General features: G+C 43.4%; 1 protein-coding gene across 1 annotated transcript in view; it reads right to left on the reverse strand.

Annotated features, from left to right (window-relative positions):
* LOC109866076 (voltage-dependent T-type calcium channel subunit alpha-1G-like) overlaps window positions 1–27,464 on the reverse strand; it is a 190,771-nt gene that overhangs the window by 29,045 nt on the left and 134,262 nt on the right. The window contains exons 14-18 of the mRNA XM_031799296.1: window positions 23,385–23,566; window positions 21,177–21,500; window positions 19,703–19,989; window positions 12,370–12,493; window positions 7,005–7,073 (exon numbers count right to left, since the gene is read on the reverse strand). Coding sequence (XP_031655156.1) covers window positions 7,005–7,073; window positions 12,370–12,493; window positions 19,703–19,989; window positions 21,177–21,500; window positions 23,385–23,566 — 986 coding nt within the window. The remainder of the gene's footprint in view (window positions 1–7,004; window positions 7,074–12,369; window positions 12,494–19,702; window positions 19,990–21,176; window positions 21,501–23,384; window positions 23,567–27,464) is intronic.

Genomic DNA, 27,464 nt, shown 5'->3' on the forward strand with positions numbered 1-27,464 from the left:
ATTGTCTGCATAATCAAATAACATTCAGCTCAGACACCCATAAAGAAAAGCCACCAGGGGTCTTTTCACAGATCCCAAGTCCCCAAACAATTCACGGCAAAGCACAATATTATACAGAGACAAGATCGCATGGAACACCCTTCCAAGTTTACAGGAAAATGTCCTTTATAAAATGGATTAAACAACGTCTCATGGAAAGGGAGGACTGTGAGGAGACACAAACACACGCAAGTATGATTTTTGAGTTGTTGTTTGTATGTCATATTTCAAATATGTGTGACTTTGTCGATCAGTGTTTTGTTACTTGTCCTATTTTAATGTTTTGTGTTTTTGTGGACCCCAGGAAGAGTAGCTGGACCCCAGGAAGAGTAGCTGGACCCCAGGAAGAGTAGCTGCTGCTTTTGCCAAAGCTAATAAACACATACAGTACCAGTCAAAAGTTTGGACAGACCTACTCATTCAAGTTTTTTTTATTACTATGTTCTACATTGTAGAGTAATAGTGAAGACATCAAAACTATGAAATAACACATATGGAATCATGTCGTCAGCAAAATATATTTTATATTTGAGATTCTTTAAAAGTAGCCACCCTTACACATTTGCATAGTAACCATTTTTTTAAACCCTGGAATGAGTAGGTGTGTCCAAACTTTTTACTGCTACTGTAAGACAAGTGTGATACAAACTTTTGTTATTGAAAAATGTTCTTCCGTATTTCAATCTACACAACTGACTGAGACACAACAATGACACACAGAAACAAACTGCATCTCAACTAGGCAGCCGGATGGGTCATTTGCATAAGACGTTGTGCCTCACCCGAGTGTAAAGGCATGAATCTATATATAATCAGGCAGTGTCTTACTTAGAGAATCATCAACCCCCTCTTACAAACAAAGATGTGTCGAGGTTACAAAGACTTTGGTTCCTATGTGAGTTCCGCCCAAACGTCTGACTTCCTGAGCGCGACGTTAATGAACCTCTCCCGAGCCCCATTATTCTTGAGCATGATTTAAATGTTGCCTTTGTCTGCCCTAAATTTGTATATGTGTGTCTGTGTCTTTGTCTGTGTGCGCAAGCATGTGTGTATGTGCATGTATGTGTGTTGTGTGTGTGTGCGTCTGTGTGGGAGAGCCCTGGTGTTGCATTGGGTCCTAGAATAGAGATAGAGGTCTTCGTGAGTGACACCTGTGAACTTTCTCTTGCCCTCACCCCTCCTCACCACTGCCACAAGCCATGAAACTCAATTCAAAAGCCAGGACATTTGAATATTGGCTAGACATATTATTAAAAGATGGGTATGTGTGTGTGTCTGTAAGCTCAACGGTCAGTGATGACGAGAGAGATGAATGTGTGTGTATGTGTGTGTGTGATCGATAGCTTTGTCCATTCATATATACAGTCATTAGAGATAACACAGACACAGACACACACACACACACACACACACATTCATTCATCTCTCTCGTCATCACAGACCCTTGAGCTCACACACACACACACACGCAGTCTCTCTCTCTCTCACACACACACACACACACACACACATTTTAAAGTATGTCTAGCCATTATTCAAATGTCCTTGCTTTTGTATTGAGTGCCATTCATTCCTATGTAAAGAGTCAATAGCGCATTGACACCAAGTGAAGTTAAAGCTTAAGATGGTGTCTCATGGAGACATAATATGCACAGTTTGAGCTACTTCAGGAAGTGACTCTGCAGGCTAGCTCAGTGCTAGCAGCTCTCATTGGCTAACTCAAGGCTAGGTACTGCAGGCTACCATTAGGAAATAAAGTATCCTTATAACACCTTTTGTGTTATACTAATGATTAAAAACATATTTGGTTCAAGGACATACATCTGGTGAATTAGAAGCAATTATTGGTATCATGATTGTCTTTGAAACATGTTTTAAATGACATGAAAATTGACCATGAGGACTGATATCGGGAAGACTCACACGGGAGGTCTGTTTTCTTAAAGGCTTTGTATCTAAAGGCTTTGTATCTAAAGGCTTTGTATCTCTAAAGGCTTTGTATCTAAAGGCTTTGTATCTAAAGGCTTTGTATCTAAAGGCTTTGTATCTAAAGGCTTTGTATCTAAAGGCTTTGTATCTAAAGGCTTTGTATCTAAAGGCTTTGTATCTAAAGGCTTTGCATCTGTAAAACAGTAGATCTGAAGATCAATCATTTAGAGGTGGGTGGGGTTTTGAAGGCCTAGTGCCTTCATAAACGTGATTTTCCAGTGTTTATACACCCCTTCAAAAATAGTGGATTCGGCTATTTCAGCCACACCCATTGCTGACAGGTGTATAAAATTGAGCACACTGCCATGTAATCTCAATAGACAAACATTGGCAGGAGAATGGCCTTTACTGAAGAGCTCAGTGACTTTCAACATGGCATTGTCATAGGAGGCCACTGTTCCAACAAGTCGGTTAGTCAAATGTCTGCCCTGCTAGAGATTCCTCGCTTACACCCTTAGTGCTGTTATTGTGAAGTGGAAACGTCTAGGAGCAACAACGGCTCAGCCGCGAAGTGGTAGACCACACAAGCTCACAGAATGCAACTGCTGAGTGCTGAAGCGCGTAGCACATAAAAATCGTCTGCCCTTGATTGCAACACTCACTACCCAGTTCCAAACTGCCTCTGGAAGCAACGTCAGCACAATAACCATTCGTCAGGAACTTTATGAAATGGTTTTGACTGAGCAGCGGCACACAAGCCTAAGATCACCACGCGCAAGGCCAGGCGTCGGCTGGAGTGGTGTAAAGCTCGTCGCCATGGGATTCTGGAGCAGTGGAAACGCTTCCTCTGGAGTGATGAATATAGGTCCAAAAGGCTCCTTATTTTTACACCCAAGACAATTAACCAAATGGCCACCCGGACTACTTACATTGACCCCCTTTGTTTTTTTACACTGCTGCTACTCGCTGTTTATTATCTATGCATAGTCATTTTACCCCTTCCTACGTGTACACATTACCTCGAATAACCTATACCCCCGCACATTGGTAGTGGTAGTCTCGTTATGTATATACTATATATAGTATGTATATAGTCTCGTTATTGTTATTTTATTGTGTTTATTTTGTTTATTTAGTAAATATTTTCTTAACTCTATTTCTTGAACTGCGTTGCTGGATTATTAAGGGCTTGTTAATAAGCATTTCACGGTAAGGTCTACATCTGTTGTATTCAGCATTTCACGGTAAGGTCTACATCTGTTGTATTTGGCACATGTGACAAATACAATTTGATTTAATTTGATTTGATGAATCACTCTTTGCCATCTGGCAGTCCGATAGACGAATCTGGGTTTGGCGGATGCCAGAAGAACACTACCTGCCCGAATGCATAGCCAGGTGGGCAACGTTCACTGAGGACATGTCCCCCTACAATCTGAAATTGCATTTTTGCCCCCCCAAAAATGAGGCAGTGGTGTGCTTTAGGACCATGTGGACGCCTCCGAGGGGTCAGGTAAGCTGTTTGGAGTGTTTATCCCACTGGATAAAAAAAATATATATATACACCCCCCCCCCCCCACACACACCTCTAAAACCAAAGTTGCGCCCCTAGTGCCAGCTGTAAAGTTTGGTGGAGGAGGAAAAATGGTCTGGGGCTGTTTTTCATGGTTAGGGCTAGGCTCCAAAATCTGAAAACTACAGCATACAATGACATTCTAGACGATTCTGTGCTTCCAAATTGGTGGCAACAGTTTGGGGAAGAGCCTTTCCTGTTTCAGCACGACAATGCCCACGTCACAAAGCGAGGTCCATACAGAAAGAGTTTGTCGAGATCGGTGCAGTGGAATTTTACTGGCCTGCACAGAGCCCTGACTTCAAACCCATCGAACACCTTTGGGATGAATCGGAACACAGACAAAGGAGGGACCAACTCCCTATTCATGCTCATGATTTTGAAATGAGATGTTCGACAATCAGGTGTCCACATACTTTTGCAGTGTCCACATGCAGTGTATATATTTCCACACTATGAGGTTGGAATAATACTGTGAAATTGTGAAAATTATTATAATGCCCTTTTAGTGTAAGAGCTGTTTGAAAAGACCACCTGTAATTTCAGCCTGTTTTGGTGGGATGGAGTTTTGGCCTTCCTGGTGACATCACCATGCAGTAAATTAGTTAATAGACCAATAAGACACAGAGTTCCAAACCTCTCTGCCAATAACAGCACATTTTCAGTTTTACAGACTAGTTTTCCAGACAACTCACAGACTAGTCTTGGCAAAATTATTTTTAAAGAAACGGCTCTTTGCTAAGAAACTATTTTTGTTTCTTTTGACCATTTTAATTGAAAACAATCACAGTAAGGTAGTTAATTGTTACCCAGAAATTATTTGATATTCAGATAAAAATGGCTTTGTTTGACATTTAAGGTATTTCTGTCATCTAAACTAAATACTACTAAGGTATTTTATGTACTTCAGGTACTTGAAGTATTTGTTAAGATATATTTTCTAATCTCTCTCTAAATTATGACTTTTAGGAAACCCTATAATGGTACTCATCTTCTCTCTCTCCCCATATCTCTCCCCCCCTTCTCTTCCTCTCCCCCTTCTCCCCCCCTTCCCTCCCCCCTTCTCACTCTCTCTCCCCATTTCTCTCTCCCCCTTCTCTCTTTCTTTCTATTTAGTCAAATAATCCTGAGGGCAGATTGATAATCCTGAGGGCAGATTGATAAACCTGAGGGCAGATTGATAAGCCTGAGGGCAGATTGATAAACCTGAGGGCAGATTGATAAACCTGAGGGCAGATTGATAAGCCTGAGGGCAGATTGATAAGCATGAGGGCAGATTGATAAGCCTGAGGGCAGATTGATAAACCTGAGGGCAGATTGATAAACCTGAGGGCAGATTGATTAGCCTGAGGGCAGATTGATAAACCTGAGAACAGATTGATTAGCCTGAGGGCAGATAGATAAGCCTGATTGCAGATTGATAACCCTGAGGGCAGATTGATAAGGCTGAGTACAGATTGATAAACTTGAGGGCAGATTGTACACAGAATCCACTGATGATTAATGGTTTATAATTAGTCATAATAAGAGTAGGATTACAAAACTGTTTGGTATTGTTTCACTCTGATTGTAAAGGTTAGGATTATGGTAAGATTTTTCTAGATCTTTGCCTGTGGTCAACTCCTACCCAACATGTCCTAATATCACCCAGAGGGAGTAGAGCTTTAATCTGGCCATGTGGATCTGACCAGACGGATGAAGGCCTTAACTAGAGCCCTGAGGGACAGTGATGAGTCAAGCCCTTCTCTGGGTAGGACATTGCGTGTTTACAGGTTTACCGCTTGGTAGGGTATGCTCTGTATGCTCTCGCCGGCTGGCCCTTGCTTCATACTCATCGCCAAACCCACTGGCTCCAGGTCATCTACAAGTCTCTGCTAGGTAAAGCCCCGCCTTATCTCAGCTCACTGGTCACCATAGCAGCACCCACCCGTAGCACGCGGTCCAGTAGGTATATCTCACTGGTCACCCCCAAAGCCAATTCTTCCTTTGGCCGCCTCTCCTTCCAGTTCTCTGCTGCCAATGACTGGAACGAACGGCAAAAATCACTGAAGCTGGAGACTCTTACCTAACTCACTAGCTTAAAGCACCAACTGTCAGAGCAGCTCACAGATCACTGCACCTGTACATAGCTCATCTGTATGTAGTCCATCCAATCTACCTCATCACCATACTATATTTATTTATTTATCTTGCTTCTTTGCACCCCAGTACGTCTACTTGGGCATTCATCTTCTGCACATTCTACCATTCCAGTGTAATTGCTATATTGTAATTACTTCGCTGGCCTATTTATTGCCTTACCTCTCTTATCCTACCTCATTTGCACACACTGTATATAGATTTTTATACTGTATTATTGATTGTATGTTTGTTTATTCCATGTGTAACTCTGTGTTGTTGTATGTGTCGAACTGCTTTGCTTTATCTTGGCCAGGTCGCAGTTGCAATTCGGAACTTGTTCTCAACTAGCTTACCTGGTTAACCTCTCTTGGGTAGGGGGCAGTATTTTCACATCTGGATGAAAAGAGTGCTCAAAGTAAACTGCCTGAATCTAGGATATGCATATAATTGGTAGATGTTGATAGAAAACACTTTAACGTTTCTAAAACTGTTAACATTATGTCTATGAGTACAACAGAACTGATATGGCAGGTGAAACCCCGAGGACAAACCATCCCCCCCAAAAAATAATTCAGCCTTCCACTGTTTTCAATGGCTGTCAATTTTATTATAAGGCGAAGTCCTCTCAGATTGCAGTTCCTAGGGCTTCCACTAGATGTCAACAGTCTTTAGAAAGAGTTTCATGCTGGCTTTTGGAGAAATTTGCCAGAAATTTGAGTTTTTGTAGGTGGCTCCCATTTTGGCTGTAATGTTTCCAAGGTTTGATTAAGAAACATTGTTTGACTTGTTTGGAAAAGTTTATTAGTAACGTTTGGGAATCATTTTGTATGCATTTTGATGGGGGGAAACTGGATGGATTATTTACTGAAGCACGCCAGCTAAACTGAGTTTTTATGTATCTAAAGAAGGACATTATCGAACAAAAGGACCATTTGTGATATATCTGGGACACTTTGGAGTGCCAACAGAAGAAGATCATCAAAGGTGAGGCTTTTATTATATCACTATTTCTGACTTTCGTGGTGCACCTGCCCGGTTGAATTTTTTTAATGTGTTTGTATGCGGGGCGCTGTCCTCAGATAATCGCATGGTGTGCTTTCGCCGTAAAGCCTTTTTGAAATCTGACACGGCGGCTGGATTAATAAGAAGGTAAGCATTATTTTGATGTACTACACTTGTGATTTTATGAAAGTTAAATATTTATAAATCTGTTGTTTGAATTTCGTGCTCTGCAATTTCACCGGATGTTGGCCAGGTGGGACACTACCGTCTCACTGGCCAATAAGAAGTTAAATAAAGGTGAAATAAAATAAATAAATAAATAGCCTAAGTCCATCCTTACCTTTACTGTCATCTCTGCCACAAAGATCGCTGTGAATATATAGTTGGACAATGTGAGGAAGATGCGCTCCTGCAGAGAGAGAGAGAGACAAAGAGAGAGACAAAGACAGAGAGAGGGAGACATAGGGAGAGAGAGAGAGCGAGACAGAGCGAGAGTGACAGAGCAAGAGAGACAGAGAGAGAGAGAGAGAGCGAGACAGAGCGAGAGAGACAGAGCAAGAGAGACAGAGAGAGAGAGAGAGATAGAGCGAGAGAAACAGAGCAAGAGAGACAGAGAGAGAAAGCGATAGAGCAAGAGAGACAGAGCAAGAGAAACAGAGCAAGAGAGAGACAGAGCAAGAGAGAGAGAGAGAGAGAGAGAGAGAGAGAGAGAGAGAGAGAGAGAGAGAGAGAGAGAGAGAGAGAGAGAGAGAGAGAGAGCGAGTGAAACAGAGCAAGAGAGACAGAGCGAGAGAGAGAGAAAGAAAATAAGACGAAGACAGAGAAAGACAGAGAGACCCAACCAGATCATGAGAAAACAAAAAGATAATTACTTGACACATTGGAAAGAATTTACAAAAAAAACAGATCAAACTAGAATGCTATTTGGCCCTAAACAGAGAGTACACAGTGGCAGAATACCTGACTTGAGGAAAGCTTAGACTATGTTCAGACTCAGTGAGCATAGCCTTGCAATTGAGAAAGGCCGCCGTAGGCAGACCTGGCTCTCAAGAGAAGACAGGCTATGTGCTCACTGCCCACAAAATGAGGTGGAAACTGAGCTGCACTTCCTAACCTCCTGCCCAATGTATGACCATATTAGAGACTCATATTTCCCTCAGATTAGACAGATCCACAAAGATTCAAAAACAAACCCAATTTTGATAAACTCTCATATCTACTGGGTGAAATACCACAGTGTGCCATCACAGCAGCAAGATTTGTGACTTGTTGCCGCAAGAAAAGGGCAACCAGTGAAGAACAAACACCATTGTAAATACAACCCATATTTATGCTTATTTATTTTCCTTTGTGTACTTTAACCATTTGTACATTGTTACAACACTGTATATATACACAATATTACATTTGTAATGTCTTTCTTGTTTTGAAACTTCTGTATGTGTAATGTTTACTGTTCATTTTTATTGTTAATTTCACTTTTCTATATTATCTACCTCACTTGCTTTGGCAATGTTAACACATTTCCCATGCCAATAAAGCCCCTTGAATTGAATTGAATTGAGAGAGAGACAGAGAGAGAGAGTGGGCAGAGAGAGCCAGAGAGAGAGAGAGAGAGAAAAAGGGAGGGAGAGAGAGAGAGCAAAGTGAGTAATGACAACAGACTAAAAATATACGCCTGAGTTGCCTCTAAAGTAGTTTAGGATTAACTTTACTATATATATTCTGACAGTGAGTGAGAGTGAAGTAGAAATAGAAGGAGAGGAGATTCAGTAAGACAGTGACAGACACAGAGTAAAACATCTCTATCCCTCCACTCATCTAGTATGTCTCATCCCTCCATCTTCTGCTGAGGCTTGTTGCCTGTCGCCAAGTGACTTCCTTATACGGTTAGTTTAGATCTCATGTCCTTTCCTCTCTCCTCCACTCCTTCCTCTCTCATCCTCACCTTCCTCTCTCCTCCACTCCTTCCTCTCTCATCCTCACCTTCCTCTCTCCTCCACTCCTTCCTCTCGTCCTCTACTTCCTCTCTCATCCTCATCTTCCTCTCAAATCCACTCCTTCCTCTCGTCCTCTCCTTCCTCTCTCATCCTCTCCTTCCTCTCGTCCTCTCCTTCCTCTCTCATCCTCATCTTCCTCTCTCATCCTCACCTTCCTCTAGTCCTCTCCTTCCTCTCGTCCTCTCCTTCCTCTCTCATCCTCATCTTCCTCTCTCATCCACTCCTTCCTCTCGTCCTCTCCTTCCTCTCATCCTCACCTTCCTCTCGTCCTCTCCTTCCGCTCTCATCCTCATCTTCCTCTCTCATCCAGTCCTTCCTCTCGTCCTCTCCTCCCTCTCTGATCCTCATCTTCCTCTCTCATCCACTCCTTCCTCTCGTCCTCTCCTTCCTCTCTCATTCTCACCTTCCTCTCGTCCTCTCGTTTCCTCTCTCATCTTCTCCTATCCTCTCCTTTCCTCTCCTCTCTTTTCCTCTCTCGTCCTCTCCTTCCTCTCTCGTCCTCTCCTTTCCTCTCTCATCCACTCCTTCCTCTCTCATGCTCTCCTTCCTCTCGTTCTCTCGTTTCCTCTCTCATCCTCGCCTTCCTCTCTCATGGGGCGGCAGGGTAGCCTAGTGGTTAGAGCGTTGGACTAGTAACCGGAAGGTTGCAAGTTCAAACCCCCGAGCTGACAAGGTACAAATCTGTCGTTCTGCCCCTGAACAGGCAGTTAACCCACTGTTCCTAGGCCGTCATTGAAAATAAGAATTTGTTCTTAACTGACTTGCCTGGTTAAATAAAGGTTAAATAAAAAATCCACTCCTTTCTCTCATCCTCTCCTGTCCTCTCCTTCCTCTCTCGCCCTCTCCTTTCCTCTCTCGTCCTCTCCTTCCTCTCTCATCCTTTCCTTCCTCTCTCGTCCTCTCCTGTCCTCTCCTTTCTCCTCTCTTGTTTTCTCCTCTCTTGTTCTCTCCTTTCTCCTCTCTTGTTCTCTCCTTTCTCCTCTCTTGTCCTCTCCTTCTTTCTCCTCTCCTTCTTTCTCCTCTCCTTCTTTCTCCTCTCGTCCTCTCCTTCTTTCTCCTCTCTCGTCCTCTCCTTCTTTCTCCTCTCTCGTCCTCTCCTTCTTTCACCTCTCTCATCCTATCCTTCCTTTCCTTTCCTTCTCCTCTTCTCTCCTTTCCTATTTTACATCCCTCAACATACAATAACTTATGAAAAAACAACTGTCAACATTATTCATTATTTTCCAGCCCAGTCAACCTCATAATAACCCCTAAAGATGAAACATTGAATAAATGTCTGTTGTAACATGAATTCTTTTCATGATCCAAAGACCAGTAACTAAGCAGATGTTGTTTGGGGTGGTGTTAAAACATCAAAAGCCTGACAACCAAATTGTGATACGTGGTGCCAAGCTGGAGAATCACTTTTGAGACAGTAAATCGATTATTCACCCAACATTCCACACTAAATGTGATCATTACCAAAGGAGAAATGTATTGTTCTGCAAATGCATAAGAGAAACACATAGCTGTTTACTGCTGTGTAAATGGGACAGGTCAAATGCATAAGAGAAACACGTAGCTGTTTACTGCTGTGTAAATGGGACAGGTCAAATAAGATCCTGTGGAAGTATACACAGTGTGGTCTAAAATGATTGACACCCTTGATGAAGCAAAAATGACTGTTTAAAATAAGACTTGAAATACAGAGCCATATTCGATGGACAAAAAAAAGGACAATTCTTTTATTTTATACTAATGCAATATATAACAAGTCATATATTTCTTCTCTCAAAAAGGTAGGGGTCCAAATGATTGACACCCCTGTTTTCAACACCTTTCAATAGGATAACAGCACTGAGCTTTTTCTCTAAAATGTTTTATGAGTTGGCAAACACATTGGGAGGGATCGTAGACCATTCATCCATACAGAATCCTTTTAGATCCTTAATATCCTTCATCTGCGTCCATGGATTGCCTTCTTCACTTCAAACCAGAGGTTTTCAATGGTTTTCATGCATTCTTAGTTCGAAGCAAAATCCACTACTGGTGCTCGTGGTCAAAGAGCGCTGGTCAAAGAGCGCTGGTCAAAGAGCGCTGGTCAAAGAGCGCTGGTCAAAGAGTGCTATTTTCTTGTCATCCAACAAACGGAAACGCCGGGAGTTTACTATACGGTATTGGCACTTGGATTGAAACTGGTACTTTGATCAGATGACATGAAAAATAGAGCCAAGTGAATCAGTGGTGGGTTTGGCGTCAAAATGAGAACGCATAACCAGAAAAGAACCCCATACCTACTGTAAAATATGGTGGTGGATCGGTGATGTTATGAGGCTATTTCGTTTCCACTGCTCTTGGGGCCGTTGTTAAGGTCAACGGCATCATTAACCTTACCCAGTACCAGGATATTTTACCCAAACACCTGGTTGCTTCTGCCAGGAGGCTGAAACGTGGCTGCAAGTGGAACTTTTAGTAAGATAATAACCCCAAACACATCAATATCTACAAAGAAATATGAATTGGCCTCAAAATCAACATTTTGCAAAGGCCACCTCAGTTCGAATTGAAGAGGTTAGTCAATATTTTATCTTTATTTAACTAGGCAAGTCAGTTAAAAACAAATTCTTATTTTCAATGACGGCCTGGGAACAGTGAGTTAACTGCCTTGTTCAGGGGCAGAACGACAGATTTTTACCTTGTCAGCTCAGGGATTTGAACTTGCAACCTTTCGGCGGTTACTAGTCCAACTCTCTAACCACTAGGCTTCCTGCTGCTCCATAAGCACAGACCTGGAACGATTCTGTATGGAGGAATGGTCTTAGATCACTCCCAATCTCCAATCTCAATATTTTAGAAGAAGGCTCAGTCTCGTTATCTTTGCAAGGTGAGGTATTTGAAAGATATTGAAAACAGAGGGGTCAATCATTATATTACTTGTTAAACAAAATCTCTTTCTGTGAGAATTTGTATTATAATAAAATAGTATAATATCGCAATATTTTAAAGAAGAAATATAGCTCAGTGTTTTAATTATTTATTTCATTTTCGGACCCCACTCTACATACGCAGCAAAATCAATAAACTCCACAGTATTTACTAGTAATCTATAATGACAGAAAAATCTCTAGCAAACGCAGCTCCCAATCAAGCCTTTTTAGAAAACAAGTAGGTTACCTACGTCAGAGTAAATGGTCACGGTCTTACTCCCATCACTTTACAGACAAGTGAAATTGCAAAAAGAGGCTGTGGAAGGCTACTGTACATGAGTAAGTAAGCATGCAGCAAAAAGAGGCTGTGGAAGGCTACTGTACATGAGTAAGTAAGCATGCAGCAAAAGCAATACCTGAAACTGCCTTTGTTCGTAATAAAACATTGACTAAATCTCTAGCGAATGTAACTCACAATCAAAGCCATTCATTCTAAACCACCAACAGTATATACACACCAGATAAAAACCAATCAGATTCAGCAATAACCCAGGCCATTGGGATGGAGGCACAATAACATCAGGTGTGTGTGTGTGTGTCTGTGTTTGGCCTGCTAGCTAGCCATGGTGGGGAGATCTCTGACAGGCAATTTAATCTCATTTCAATAATCACCTCATTACAGGGGCTTGGAATTACAGCGAGAGCACCAATGAGAAATATATGTGCATCTTTATGTTTTCCACTGATTACAGTTGTGTGTGTGTGTGTGTGTTAGTGTGCGCGTGTGTGTGTCACTCACCACGCTATATGCCTCTATTCTAGGCCTCTCCATGGCGATGGTGATGCAGTTGAGGAAGATGATGACCAGAACGATGTGGTCAAACATCTTGTGGGATATTATCTTGTTGCACGCCATTCGAAACCTGGAAAACACACAGACACACACACACACACACACACACACACACACACACAGACACACACACAGAGACACCACGTCATTCTTAAAATAAACTTTTATTTAATTGGAAAACACATGATGATGAGATATGTCTATAATATAAAGTACAACATTCCAGACTGTAGTATGATCTGATGAACACAGTTGTGGTCTAAATGAATAAAGCATATTGCACGTTAACAATATCGCTCACTCAGAAGTGATGATGTCGGGACCACATACATTCCCTTCTCACATACACAGTAGTTCAACTGAATAACTGGCAATAAAGTCTCAGCTGCTGGAACAGAAACAGAAACAAGCAAAACATAGAACCCACTCTGACGGATCCTGTCTGTCATAATGTACAGAAGAGAACCCACTCTGACGGATCCTGTCTGTCATAATGTACAGAAGAGAACCCACTCTGACGGATCCTGTCTGTCATAATGTACAGAAGAGAACTCACTCGGACGGATCCTGTCTGTCATAATGTACAGAAGAGAACCCACTCTGACGGATCCTGTCTGTCATAATGTACAGAAGAGAACCCACTCTGACGGATCCTGTCTGTCATAATGTACAGAAGAGAACCCACTCTGACGGATCCTGTCTGTCATAATGTACAGAAGAGAACCCACTCTGACGGATCCTGTCTGTCATAATGTACAGAAGAGAACTCACTCGGACGGATCCTGTCTGTCATAATGTACAGAAGAGAACCCCCTCTGACGGATCCTGTCTGTCATAATGTACAGAAGAGAACCCACTCTGACGGATCCTGTCTGTCATAATGTACAGAAGAGAACTCACTCGGACGGATCCTGTCTGTCATAATGTACAGAAGAGAACCCACTCTGACGGATCCTGTCTGTCATAATGTACAGAAGAGAACTCACTCGGACGGATCCTGTCTGTCATAATGTACAGAAGAGAACCCCCTCTGACGGATCCTGTCTGTCATAATGTACAGAAGAGAACCCACTCTGACGGATCCTGTCTGTCATAATGTACAGAAGAGAACCCACTCTGACGGATCCTGTCTGTCATAATGTACAGAAGAGAACTCACTCGGACGGATCCTCTCTGTCATAATGTACAGAAGAGAACCCACTCTGACGGATCCTGTCTGTCATAATGTACAGAAGAGAACCCACTCTGACGGATCCTCTCTGTCATAATGTACAGAAGAGAACCCACTCTGACGGATCCTGTCTGTCATAATGTACAGAAGAGAACCCACTCTGACGGATCCTGTCTGTCATAATGTACAGAAGAGAACCCACTCTGACGGATCCTGTCTGTCATAATGTACAGAAGAGAGCTCACTCTGACGGATCCTGTCTGTCATAATGTACAGAAGAGAACCCACTCTGACGGATCCTGTCTGTCATAATGTACAGAAGAGAACCCACTCTGACGGATCCTGTCTGTCATAATGTACAGAAGAGAACCCACTCTGACGGATCCTGTCTGTCATAATGTACAGAAGAGAACCCACTCTGACGGATCCTGTCTGTCATAATGTACAGAAGAGAACCCACTCTGATGGATCCTGTCTGTCATAATGTACAGAAGAGAACCCACTCTGACGGATTCTGTCTGTCATATATAGAGAAGAGAACCCCCTCTGACGGATCCTGTCTGTCATAATGTACAGAAGAGAACCCACTCTGACGGATCCTGTCTGTCATAATATAGAGAAGAGAACCCACTCTGACGGATCCTGTCTGTCATGATGTACAGAAGAGAACCCACTCTGACAGATCCTGTCTGTCATAATGTACAGAAGAGAACCCACTCTGACGGATCCTGTCTGTCATAATGTACAGAAGAGAACCCACTCTGACGGATCCTGTCTGTCATAATGTACAGAAGAGAACCCCCTCTGACGGATCCTGTCTGTCATAATGTACAGAAGAGAACCCACTCTGACGGATCCTGTCTGTCATAATGTACAGAAGAGAACCCACTCTGACGGATCCTGTCTGTCATATTGTAAAGTAGTTCAAAATTCAGAAGGCACTCGCACATCTGAGCATTCTTTTTGTTTTCACCCTCCAGATATTATTTCCTAAAGGACTTAATGATGAAATGCCTATGTATGTTATGTTGTGAATTTGAACATGAATTATGTCCCTATTTAAGATTACTCTGAAGTTTTTCATACGATGTACCCAATGATTAATGACAACTTGCCATGTCCTCATTGTGGTTTTACAGACGTGTTTCATATGTCTTATTTACACACTTTATTTAAATATTTATGAAATGCATGTTGTTATATTTGGCAGCACTTATTTGTTTTCCTTCGCCTCCAACCCTTTTCGATGTGTGGAACGGCTGTGGGAGGGGCGAGGTCCACATAAGGGTGCTAATATAAAAAAATTCACAAAAGCTCTGACGAAGGCCGTGAGGCCGATATGTAACCTTATTAAATATCAGTGATACTATCTAGAGCAGTGTGTGGTTTCCTTTTTCTTTCATAATGTACAGAAGACAACAACAGCTATGTCCCTGTCCCAGAACACAACAACAGCTATGTCCCTGTCCCAGAAGACAACAATAGCTATGTCTCTGTCCCAGAACACAACAATAGCTATGTCTCTGTCCCAGAACACAACAATAGCTATGTCTCTGTCCCAGAACACAACAACAGCTATGTCCCTGTCCCAGAAGACAACAATAGCTATGTCCCTGTCCCAGAACACAACAATAGCTATGTCTCTGTCCCAGAAGACAACAACAGCTATGTCCCTGTCCCAGAACACAACAACAGCTATGTCCCTGTCCCAGAAGACAACAATAGCTATGTCTCTGTCCCAGAACTCAACAACAGCTATGTCTCTGTCCCAGAACACTACAATAGCTATGTCTCTGTCCCAGAAGACAACAACAGCTATGTCTCTGTCCCAGAAGACAACAATAGCTATGTCTCTGTCCCTGAACTCAACAACAGCTATGTCTCTGTCCCTGAACTCAACAACAGCTATGTCTCTGTCCCTGAACTCAACAACAGCTATGTCCCTGTCCCAGAACACAACAATAGCTATGTCTCTGTCCCAGAACACAACAATAGCTATGTCTCTGTCCCTGAACTCAACAGCAGCTATGTCCCTGTCCCAGAACACAACAACAGCTATGTCTCTGTCCCAGAACACAACAATAGCTATGTCCATGTCCCAGAAGATGACAACAGCTATGTCTCTGTCCCAGAACACAACAACAGCTATGTTTCTGTCCCAGAACACAACAACAGCTATGTTTCTGTCCCAGAACACAACAACAGCTATGTCTCTGTCCCAGAACACAACAATAGCTATGTCTCTGTCCCAGAACTCAACAACAGCTATGTCTCTGTCCCAGAACACAACAATAGCTATGTCTCTGTCCCAGAAGACAACAACAGCTATGTCTCTGTCCCAGAGGACAACAACAGGCATGTCTCTGTCCCAGAACACAACAATAGCTATGTCTCTGTCCCAGAAGTCAACAACAGCTATGTCTCTGTCCCAGAACACAACAATAGCTATGTCTCTGTCCCAGAAGACAACAACAGCTATGTCTCTGTCCCAGAAGACAACAATAGCTATGTCTCTGTCCCTGAACTCAACAACAGCTATGTCTCTGTCCCAGAACACAACAACAGCTATGTCTCTGACCCAGAAGTCAACAACAGCTATGTCTCTGTCCCAGAACACAACAATAGCTATGTCTCTGTCCCAGAAGACAACAACAGCTATGTCTCTGTCCCAGAACTCAACAACAGCTATGTCTCTGTCCCAGAACACAACAATAGCTATGTCTCTGTCCCAGAAGACAACAACAGCTATGTCCCTGTCCCAGAAGACAACAATAGCTATGTCTCTGTCCCAGAACTCAACAACAGCTATGTCTCTGTCCCAGAACACAACAATAGCTATGTCTCTGTCCCAGAAGACAACAACAGCTATGTCTCTGTCCAAGAATACAACAATAGCTGTGTCTCTGTCCCAGAAGACAACAACAGCTATGTCCCAGAAGACAACAATAGCTATGTCTCTGTCCCAGAACTCAACAACAGCTATGTCTCTGTCCCAGAAGACAACAATAGCTATGTCTCTGTCCCTGAACTCAACAACAGCTATGTCTCTGTCCCAGAACACAACAACAGCTATGTCTCTGACCCAGAAGTCAACAACAGCTATGTCTCTGTCCCAGAACACAACAATAGCTATGTCTCTGTCCCAGAAGACAACAACAGCTATGTCTCTGTCCCAGAACTCAACAACAGCTATGTCTCTGTCCCAGAACACAACAATAGCTATGTCTCTGTCCCAGAAGACAACAACAGCTATGTCCCTGTCCCAGAAGACAACAATAGCTATGTCTCTGTCCCAGAACTCAACAACAGCTATGTCTCTGTCCCAGAACAAAACAATAGCTATGTCTCTGTCCCAGAAGACAACAACAGCTATGTCTCTGTCCCAGAATACAACAATAGCTATGTCTCTGTCCCAGAAGACAACAACAGCTATGTCCCTGTCCCAGAAGACAACAATAGCTATGTCTCTGTCCCAGAACTCAACAACAGCTATGTCTCTGTCCCAGAACACAACAATAGCTATGTCTCTGTCCCAGAAGACAACAACAGCTATGTCTCTGTCCCAGAAGACAACAATAGCTATGTCTCTGTCCCTGAACTCAACAACAGCTATGTCTCTGTCCCTGAACTCAACAACAGCTATGTCTCTGTCCCTGAACTCAACAACAGCTATGTCCCTGTCCCAGAACACAACAATAGTTATGTCTCTGTCCCAGAACACAACAATAGCTATGTCTCTGTCCCTGAACTCAACAACAGCTATGTCTCTGTCCCTGAACTCAACAACAGCTATGTCTCTGTCCCTGAACTCAACAACGGCTATGTCCCTGTCCCAGAACTCAACAACAGCTATGTCTCTGTCCCTGAACTCAACAACAGCTATGTCTCTGTCCCTGAACTCAACAACAGCTATGTCTCTGTCCCTGAACTCAACAACAGCTATGTCTCTGTCCCAGAACACAACAATAGCTCTATCCCTCAGATCTGTTTAATCTTCAGGCAAACAATCATTATGATGACAGACAGTGTGTGTGTGTGTGTTTGTGTCTGTGTGTACAAGTATTTGTGTCTGCATGTGTGTTTGACTAGTCACATCATTATCTACACTAGATGACCTAAATCCTCTCATCTCTGCATGCTAGCTCTCATTGTTAAAGTATCCATCATGCATTCATTATGTGGACCAGGGACATCACGCTCACTCCCACGGTAGGATGTCGACTTTATCCTTCATGTTAGGGTGAGACGGGGAGACAAGCAGACAGGCAGACAGACAAGCAGACAGGCAGACAGTTAGACAGACAAGCAGACAGACAGACAAACAGACAGACAGGCAGACAAACAGACAAACAGACAAACAGACAGACAGACAGACAGACAGACAGACAGACAGACAGACAGACAGACAGACAGACAGACAGACAGACAGACAGACAGACAGACAGACAGACAGACAGACAGACAGTTAGACAGACAAGCAGACAGGCAAGCAGACAGGCAGACAGTTAGACAGACAAGCAGACAGGCAGACAGACAAGCAGACAGGCAGACAGTTAGACAGACAAGCAGACAGGCAGACAGGCAGACAAACAGACAGACAGACAGACAGACAGACAGACAGAGACAGGCAGACAGACAGACAGGCAGACAAACAGACAGACAAGCAGACAGGCAGACAGACAGACAGACAGACTGCATAACTTTATTTCAGTGCTCGATCATAGATATCAGATGCTTTTTATTCATCGATCTAAATATCTGACATCTATCTATGTATCTGATATTTTCATGATAGCCCTGACCTTTCGCCAGAGGATTCAGTTACGGTCATCTGTGCTCTTTGGACTGTCAGTGTTTGACAGTAGGCATATTCATGAGTTTATGTTCGCGGACATTTTCATTATACCTTTTATCTTTTTTGAAACTAACTTTGCTTTTCATTCAGAATGTTGACAACCTGGGTGCTAGGCCTGTTTCTTCCTTAGCCAACGACTGTAGCTATACCAAAGACAACTAACTGCTTGTGGTGAATGGAGGTCCGTTGTCCATGTTGAACAGCTGTGTGACTACAGTTTCCCACCGAGCCTCTGTCTCCTGATAGAAACAGGTGGGTGTCTGAGTTCTACCATGGGAACTGTTAGGACGGAACACTGGGTTCTACCATGGAAACTGTTAGGACAGAACACTGGGTTCTACCATGGAAACTGTTAGGACAGAACACTGGGTTCTACCATGGAAACTGTTAGGACAGAACACTGGGTTCTATCATGGCCATCAAGGGATTCTACTGTCAGCACAACACTGTGAGACAGCCACCTCCAGAAGGAATTTAAGGAGGAAAGGAGGAGAGGGAGAGAGAAGAAGAGGAGAACAGGGGGAGAAGAGTAGAAAAGAGGAGGAGTCACAAGTATGTGGAAGTAGAGGGGAGAGGAGGAGAGGGAGGGTAGAGAATGGGTGGGCTTTTGTTGTGGAATTACTAAAGCTCTGGTCTTTAGTTGACTAGGGCTAAGGTGTGAAACACATTTTCCAACCTGAAACACACTTCTCCACCAGGCCCTAGAATCATACATGCAGACACAGTTCAAAGCCACAGAGGCTGAATGGGAGCAATGGAGGAAAGGATGGAGGGAGGGAGGGAGGGAGGGAGGGAGGGAGGGAGGGAGGGAGGGAGGGAGGGAGGGAGGGAGGGAGGGAGGGAGGGAGGGAGGGAGGGAGGGAGGGAGGGAGGGAGGGAGGGAGGGATAATATCCCAAACAGAGTGAGACCATAAGATGGAGAATCTACAGAGTGAGACCTTAAGATGGAGACTCAACAGAGTGAGACCTTAGATGGAGAATCAACAGTGAGACCTTAAGATGGAGAATCAACAGAGTGAGACCTTAAGATGAAGACTCAACAGAGTGAGACCTTAGATGGAGAATCAACAGTGAGACCTTAAGATGGAGAATCAACAGAGTGAGACCTTAAGATGGAGAATCAACAGAGTGAGACCTTAAGATGGAGAATGAAGCATGACATGCAAAAATGAGTAGGGATGAGATCCGCGTGTGTGTGTGTGTGTGTGTGTGTGTGTGTGTGTGTGTGTGTGTGTGTGTGTGTGTGTGTCACCTGGAGTCCGGGGGCAATATGTACAGGGACCAGGTATCTCTCTTTCGACACCACTCTGGCTGTTTCCTCTCCAGCCAGCGTGACAGCCTGGCGACACGACCCACAACCTCCTCCTCTGCCGCTTCATCCTCTGTGTTGTCCTCGAGGGAGAGCTGTGTCTGGGCCAGGGCCCCCCCAGGGGCCGGAGTGCCTTTCCCGTTACAGTCACTGCGTTCTGGGGCTCTCAGGCCTCCTAGCGAGGGGGGTCTGGAGCTGTGTATACTGGCTGAGCGATACAGGAAGGGTACCTAGAGTTTTACAACCATGGTTAACACAGTCATTTATAGGTACTTGAAGGCATTTTAAAACACTCAAGAAAGTGGTTCTATAACTGCCGTTATCACGTAAAATGGACCATCAATAAAATGAGGGTAGTGTTTAGGGGGACAGGTCTATAGATCCCCTGGTGTGTGTGTGTGTGTGTGTGTGTGTGTGTGTGTGTGTGTGTGTGTGTGTGTGTGTGTGTGTGTGTGTGTGTGTGTGTGTGTGTGTGTGTGTGTGTGTGTGTGTGTGTGTGTGTGTGGACGTGTTTAACTATTCTTGTGAAGTCCCACAAATAGTAAACAAACTAAAATTTGACCAACTGGGGACATTTTGTTAGTCCCCTCAAGTTCAATTGCTATTTCTAGTGGGTTTAGGGTTAAGGTTAGAATGAATGTTTGGGTCAGAATTACATTAAGGGTTAGGGTTAGGATTTAGGTTTAGGAGCTAGGGTTAGGGTTAGGATTTAGGTTTAGGAGCTAGGGTTAGGAGTTAGGTTTAGGTTTAGGAGCTAGGGTTAGGGTTAGGGTTAGGAGTTAGGTTTAGGTTTAGGTTTAGGAGTTAGGGTTAGGGTTAGGAGTTAGGTTTAGGAGCTAGGGTTAGGGTTAGGAGTTAGGTTTAGGAGCTAGGGTTAGGGTTAGGAGTTAGGTTTAGGTTTAGGAGCTAGGGTTAGGGTTAGGAGTTAGGTTTAGGTTTAGGAGCTAGGGTTAGGGTTAGGAGTTAGGTTTAGGTTTTGGAGCTAGGGTTAGGGTTAGGATTTAGATTTAGGAGCTAGGGTTAGGGTTAGGGTTAGGATTTAGGTTTAGGAGCTAGGGTTAGGAGTTAGGTTTAGGTTTAGGAGCTAGGGTTAGGATTAGGAGTTAGGTTTAGGTTTAGGAGCTAGGGTTAGGGTTAGGAGTTAGGTTTAGGTTTAGGAGCTAGGGTTAGGGTTAGGATTTAGGTTTAGGAGCTAGGGTTAGGGTTAGGAGTTAGGTTTAGGTTTAGGAGCTAGGGTTAGGATTTAGGTTTAGGAGCTAGGGTTAGGGTTAGGAGTTAGGTTTCGGTTTAGGAGCTAGGGTTAGGAGTTAGGTTTAGGTTTAGGAGCTAGGGTTAGGGTTAGGAGTTAGGTTTAGGTTTAGGAGCTAGGGTTAGGGTAAGGTTAGCTGTACATGAATGTGTGTGTGTGTGTGTTCACCTGTAGCAGTATGTCAGGGGCCAGGTCTATGGACTCCCTGGTCTCCACAGACTCCATCCTCCTGTGTTGGTGTTGGGACTGGGACATGGAGTCGGTACGACACAGGGACACATCATCTCCCTCCGATGTCCCCCCTCCTCCCCCCTCATCATCCTCCGAACTGGACCCACCCTCTCCGGAGAGGAGCGACCGCCGTTCACCAGACTGACGCTTTGTTCGTTTGAGCGAAGGAGCACGGCCTACGCTGTTCCAGCTTGATCTACGGCTGGTCCAGCCAGAGGCGGAGCTCCACGGGGCGTAAGGGGAGGTGCTACGGGCACTGGTCTGGAGAGAAAGAGATGGAGGGTGGAGAGAAAGAGAGAAGGTATGAACGACAAAAAGAAAGCCAGATGAAGTAAACAAATCCCTTTCTAGGGAACGTTTGTAACCCTTGGGGAACATTTGTAACTCTTAGGGAACGTTAGTAACCCTTGGGGAACATTTGTAACTCTTAGGGAACGTTAGTAACCAAAAACAAAACTAAAGAATATTACATTTTAGGATGTTGTTACTACAGGTTTTTGTCTTAATCCTCAGATTCTCCTCAATGTCATGCTGTGTTGTTGTCTTAGGTCTCTCTTTATGTAGTGTTGTGGTTTCTGTCTTGTCATGCTGTGTTGTTGTCTTAGGGCTCTCTTTACGTAGTGTTGTGGTTTCTCTCTTGTCATGCTGTGTTGTTGTCTTAGGGCTCTCTTTACGTAGTCTTGGGGTTTCTGTCTTGTCATGCTGTGTTGTTGTCTTAGGTCTCTCTTTACGTAGTGTTGGGGTTTCTCTCTTGTCATGCTGTGTTGTTGTCTTAGGTCTCTCTTTACGTAGTGTTGGGGTTTCTCTCTTGTCATGCTATGTTGTTGTCTTAGGTCTCTCTTTACGTAGTGTTGGGGTTTCTCTCTTGTCATGCTGTGTTGTTGTCTTAGGTCTCTCTTTACGTAGTGTTGGGGTTTCTCTCTTGTCATGCTATGTTGTTGTTTTAGGTCTCTCTTTACGTAGTGTTGGGGTTTCTCTCTTGTCATGCTGTGTTGTTGTCTTAGGTCTCTCTTTACGTAGTGTTGGGGTTTCTCTCTTGTCATGCTATGTTGTTGTCTTAGGTCTCTCTTTACGTAGTGTTGGGGTTTCTCTCTTGTCATGCTATGTTGTTGTCTTAGGTCTCTCTTTACGTAGTGTTGGGGTTTCTCTCTTGTCATGCTGTGTTGTTGTCTTAGGTCTCTCTTTACGTAGTGTTGGGGTTTCTCTCTTGTCATGCTATGTTGTTGTCTTAGGTCTCTCTTTACGTAGTGTTGTGGTTTCTCTCTTGTCATGCTGTGTTGTTGTCTTAGGTCTCTCTTTACGTAGTGTTGGGGTTTCTCTCTTGTCATGCTGTGTTGTTGTCTTAGGTCTCTCTTTACGTAGTGTTGGGGTGTCTCTCTTGTCATGATGTGTGTTTTCTCCTACTTTTTTTTCATCCCAGCCCCCGTCCCAGCAGGAGGCCTTTTGCCTCTTGGTAGGCCGTCTTTGTAAATAAGAATTTGTTCTGAATTGACTTGCCTAGTTAAATAAAAGGTAAATATATATATATATATACAAATTATAATAAAAATGCTTAATGGTCATTACTATAGTTTTTATTATTGTTGCTGGCATTAGTCATAACCGGCATCAGTCACAACTGGCATCAGTCACAGCTGGCATCCAGTCACAGCAGGCATCAGTCACAACTGGCATCAGTCACAACTGGCATCCAGTCACAACTGGTATCAGTCACAACTGGCATCAGTCACAACTGGCATCCAGTCACAACTGGCATCAGTCACAACTGGCATCAGTCACAACTGGCATCCAGTCACAACTGGCATCAGTCATAACTGGCATCAGTCACAACTGGCATCCAGTCACAACTGGCATCAGTCATAACTGGCATCAGTCACAACTGGCATCCAGTCACAACTGGCATCAGTCACAACTGGCATCCAGTCATAACTGGCATCAGTAAATAGCCAGAGAGTTGAGCTGATGACAGGTCATATTAATCATCATAAATGTCTTCTTGAACATCATCCATACAGGTTAGAATGAATATCTACAGTCTTAGTTGTTGTGCACACAAGGCCTGGGCAGAGAGGGGGCACAGAGCCTAATGCATGGGTTCCTGGGAAGTACCAGTTGATTGATAGTGTACTAGTAGAATGCACTAACCGGAGACTTGTCGTAGCAGGCTAGGTCCATGGAGACGTTGCTGCCGTGTCGGGACTCACAGCCCAGAGCAGGGTCAACCACGGTGGGCAGCTTGGGAACGGGCATGGGGGTGGCAGCAGTGTGGGTGATCAGAGGAGGGGTCAGACTGGTCTTCAGGTCAACATGACCATTTATAGGGACTACTGGTGGGGAGAGGGAGGGGGAGAAGAGGGAGGGGGAGAAAGGGAGGAGAGAGAGAGGAAGGCGGGAGAGGTGGCACGAGGGAAGGAAAGGAGTAAATGTGAAACGAGGATGGACAAAAAGAGAGAGAGAGAGAGAGAGAGAGAGAGAGAGAGAGGTAGAGAAAGAAGGGTCAGTGAAAGGGGGAACATTGGAAGGATAGAGAATGGTGGGGGAGACCCAGTTATAAGATTATCTCTAATGTGAGAAGGTGGGGGAGACCCAGTTATAGGATTATCTCTAATGTGAGAAGGTGGGGGAGACCCAGTTATAGGATTATCTCTAATGTGAGAAGGTGGGGGAGACCCAGTTATAAGATTATCTCTAATGTGAGAAGGTGGGGGAGACCCAGTTATAGGATTATCTCTAATGTGAGAAGGTGGGGGGAGACCCAGTTATAAGATTATCTCTAATGTGAGAAGGTGGGGGAGACCCAGTTATAAGATTATCTCTAATGTGAGAAGGTGGGGGAGACCCAGTTATAGGATTATCTCTAATGTGAGAAGGTGGGGGAGACCCAGTTATAAGATTATCTCTAATGTGAGAAGGTGGGGGAGACCCAGTTATAAGATTATCTCTAATGTGAGAAGGTGGGGGAGACCCAGTTATAGGATTATCTCTAATGTGAGAAGGTGGGGGAGACCCAGTTATAGGATTATCTCTAATGTGAGAAGGTGGGGGAGACCCAGTTATAAGATTATCTCTAATGTGAGAAGGTGGGGGAGACCCAGTTATAGGATTATCTCTAATGTGAGAAGGTGGGGGAGACCCAGTTATAAGATTATCTCTAATGTGAGAAGGTGGGGGAGACCCAGTTATAAGATTATCTCTAATGTGAGAAGGTGGTGGAGACCCATTTATAGGATTATCTCTAATGTGAGAAGGTGGGGGAGACCCAGTTATAAGATTATCTCTAATGTGAGAAGGTGGGGGAGACCCAGTTATAGGATTATCTCTAATGTGAGAAGGAGGGACTGTTTACCACATCAATATTTCTCTAATCTGACAAGATGTGTGCATGGGGGAATATTATTTAATAATATTTCAACAGCCAGATGAATGCATGACACAGAGAGGACGAATGCATCTTTCATCTCAGTTGGTGTGCGTCTTTAAACTTCTGCCTTCCTCCCTCAATGTCTTCCTCTTGCCCACTCCTCCTCTCTCTTTCAGCTTCACCCTCTCCCATCACTCGCTCCCCAATTGTATCTCCCTCCCTCCCTCCAGTCACTGTGCTTAAACAGCTCTTCTAACCACTACATGAGTTAAGCTGAAGTAGTTTAAAGTTGTCGTAGCATTGGGGAGTTGTTCTCTTCTGTACTATGTAGATACAGCATCAGGAATAATGGATGTCTTTTAGCTGTAGCAGAATGTCGCTGTGTGATTTGATTCCGCTCTCTCTGTTTGTGTGTGTGTGTGTGTGAGTGTGTGTGTGTGTGTGTGTGTGCACGTGCACGTGCACGTACGTGTGCGCGCGCGTGTGTGTGTGAGAAAAATGCATGCCCACATTTATACAGCTACGAAGAAGATTTTCATCATAATGGAATATTTTCATAAAAGCCCAATTGCGTCTACATATATATACACTGGAATCTGTAGTGGTTTAATTTCATTTCATTCTAATTAGTTTAGCATACTTCTGTGCTTCAATACGTGAGTAAATATTTATGTATATTCTCTGGAAACAAAGAAATTACAGCTAAATGTAATACGCAATTCATTGTTCTGTTATGTGTTCGCTGTGAAAAAGTAGTGCTTTGTCACAGCCAAACGACTGCCAACTGAGCTGCCACCAACTTCAACGAGATCAAACCTTCCCTTTGCTGGAGTATTAAAACACCTCATCCTGAGATGTTCTGAAACATTACATGGTGTGACTTAACACCACTTAATCAAGGTTTATGCAACACTTTGCCAGAGACAGGGAGCACTAACAAAAAATATTGAAAACACTATTATGATGTTTTGAATCCTGTCTAGTGCAGAATTAGGTCCTTTCTCCTTAGGTATAATATCCTCTCTCTAATGCTTCTAAAAACTATTATTATGTTTTGAATCCTGTCTAGTAGGGTTCCTGAGTGGCACAGCGGCCTAAGGTACTGCATCTTAGTGCTAGAAGCATCAATACATACACCCTGGTTCAAATCCAGGCTGTATCACAATCAGCCATGATTGGGAGTCGCATATGGCGGCGCACAATGGTCCCAGCGTAGTCCAGGTTTGGCCGGTGGAGGCCGTCATTGTAAATAAGAATTTGTTCTTAACTGACTTGCCTAGTTAAATAAAGGTTAAAAACATCATTTTTTAATACTAATATTAAATTAGTGCAGAATTCCAGTAGATCCCTTCTCTTTAGGTGTCGATTCCTCTCTCTAAAGCTTCTAAACACCATTATGATGTTTTGAATCCTGTCTAGTGCAGAATTAGGTCCCTTCTCTTTAGGTGTCGTTTCCTCTCTCTAAAGCTTCTAAACACCATTATGATGTTTTGAATCCTGTCTAGTGCAGAATTAGGTCCCTTCTCTTTAGGTGTCGATTCCTCTCTCTTTAAAGCTTCTAAACACCATTATGATGTTTTGAATCCTGTCTAGTGCAGAATTAGGTCCCTTCTCTTTTGGTGTCGATTCCTCTCTCTTTAAAGCTTCTAAACACCATTATGATGTTTTGAATCCTGTCTAGTGCAGAATTAGGTCCCTTCTCTTTTGGTGTCGATTCCTCTCTCTTTAAAGCTTCTAAACACCATTATGATGTTTTGAATCCTGTCTAGTGCAGAATTAGGTCCCTTCTCTTTTGGTGTCGATTCCTCTCTCTAAAGCTTCTAAACACCATTATTATGTTTTGAATCCTGTCTAGTGCAGAATTAGGTCCCTTCTCTTTTGGTGTCGATTCCTCTCTCTAAAGCTTCTAAACACCATTATGATGTTTTGAATCCTGTCTAGTGCAGAATTAGGTCCCTTCTCTTTAGGTGTCGTTTCCTCTCTCTAAAGCTTCTAAACACCATTATGATGTTTTGAATCCTGTCTAGTGCAGAATTAGGTCCCTTCTCTTTAGGTGTCGATTCCTCTCTCTAAAGCTTCTAAACACCATTATGATGTTTTGAATCCTGTCTAGTGCAGAATTAGGTCCCTTCTCTTTAGGTGTCGTTTCCTCTCTCTAAAGCTTCTAAACACCATTATGATGTTTTGAATCCTGTCTAGTGCAGAATTAGGTCCCTTCTCTTTAGGTGTCGTTTCCTCTCTCTAAAGCTTCTAAACACCATTATGATGTTTTGAATCCTGTCTAGTGCAGAATTAGGTCCCTTCTCTTTAGGTGTCGTTTCCTCTCTCTAAAGCTTCTAAACACCATTATGATGTTTTGAATCCTGTCTAGTGCAGAATTAGGTCCCTTCTCTTTAGGTGTCGTTTCCTCTCTCTAAAGCTTCTAAACACCATTATGATGTTTTGAATCCTGTCTAGTGCAGAATTAGGTCCCTTCTCTTTAGGTGTCGTTTCCTCTCTCTAAAGCTTCTAAACACCATTATGATGTTTTGAATCCTGTCTAGTGCAGAATTAGGTCCCTTCTCTTTAGGTGTCGATTCCTCTCTCTAAAGCTTCTAAACACCATTATGATGTTTTGAATCCTGTCTAGTGCAGAATTAGGTCCCTTCTCTTTAGGTGTCGTTTCCTCTCTCTAAAGCTTCTAAACACCAATATGATGTTTTGAATCCTGTCTAGTGCAGAATTAGGTCCCTTCTCTTTAGGTGTCGTTTCCTCTCTCTAAAGCTTCTAAACACCATTATGATGTTTTGAATCCTGTCTAGTGCAGAATTAGGTCCCTTCTCTTTAGGTGTCGTTTCCTCTCTCTAAAGCTTCTAAACACCATT

Source organism: Oncorhynchus kisutch, linkage group LG20, assembly GCF_002021735.2.
Source record: "Oncorhynchus kisutch isolate 150728-3 linkage group LG20, Okis_V2, whole genome shotgun sequence".
NCBI classification, from domain to species: Eukaryota; Metazoa; Chordata; class Actinopteri; order Salmoniformes; family Salmonidae; genus Oncorhynchus; species Oncorhynchus kisutch.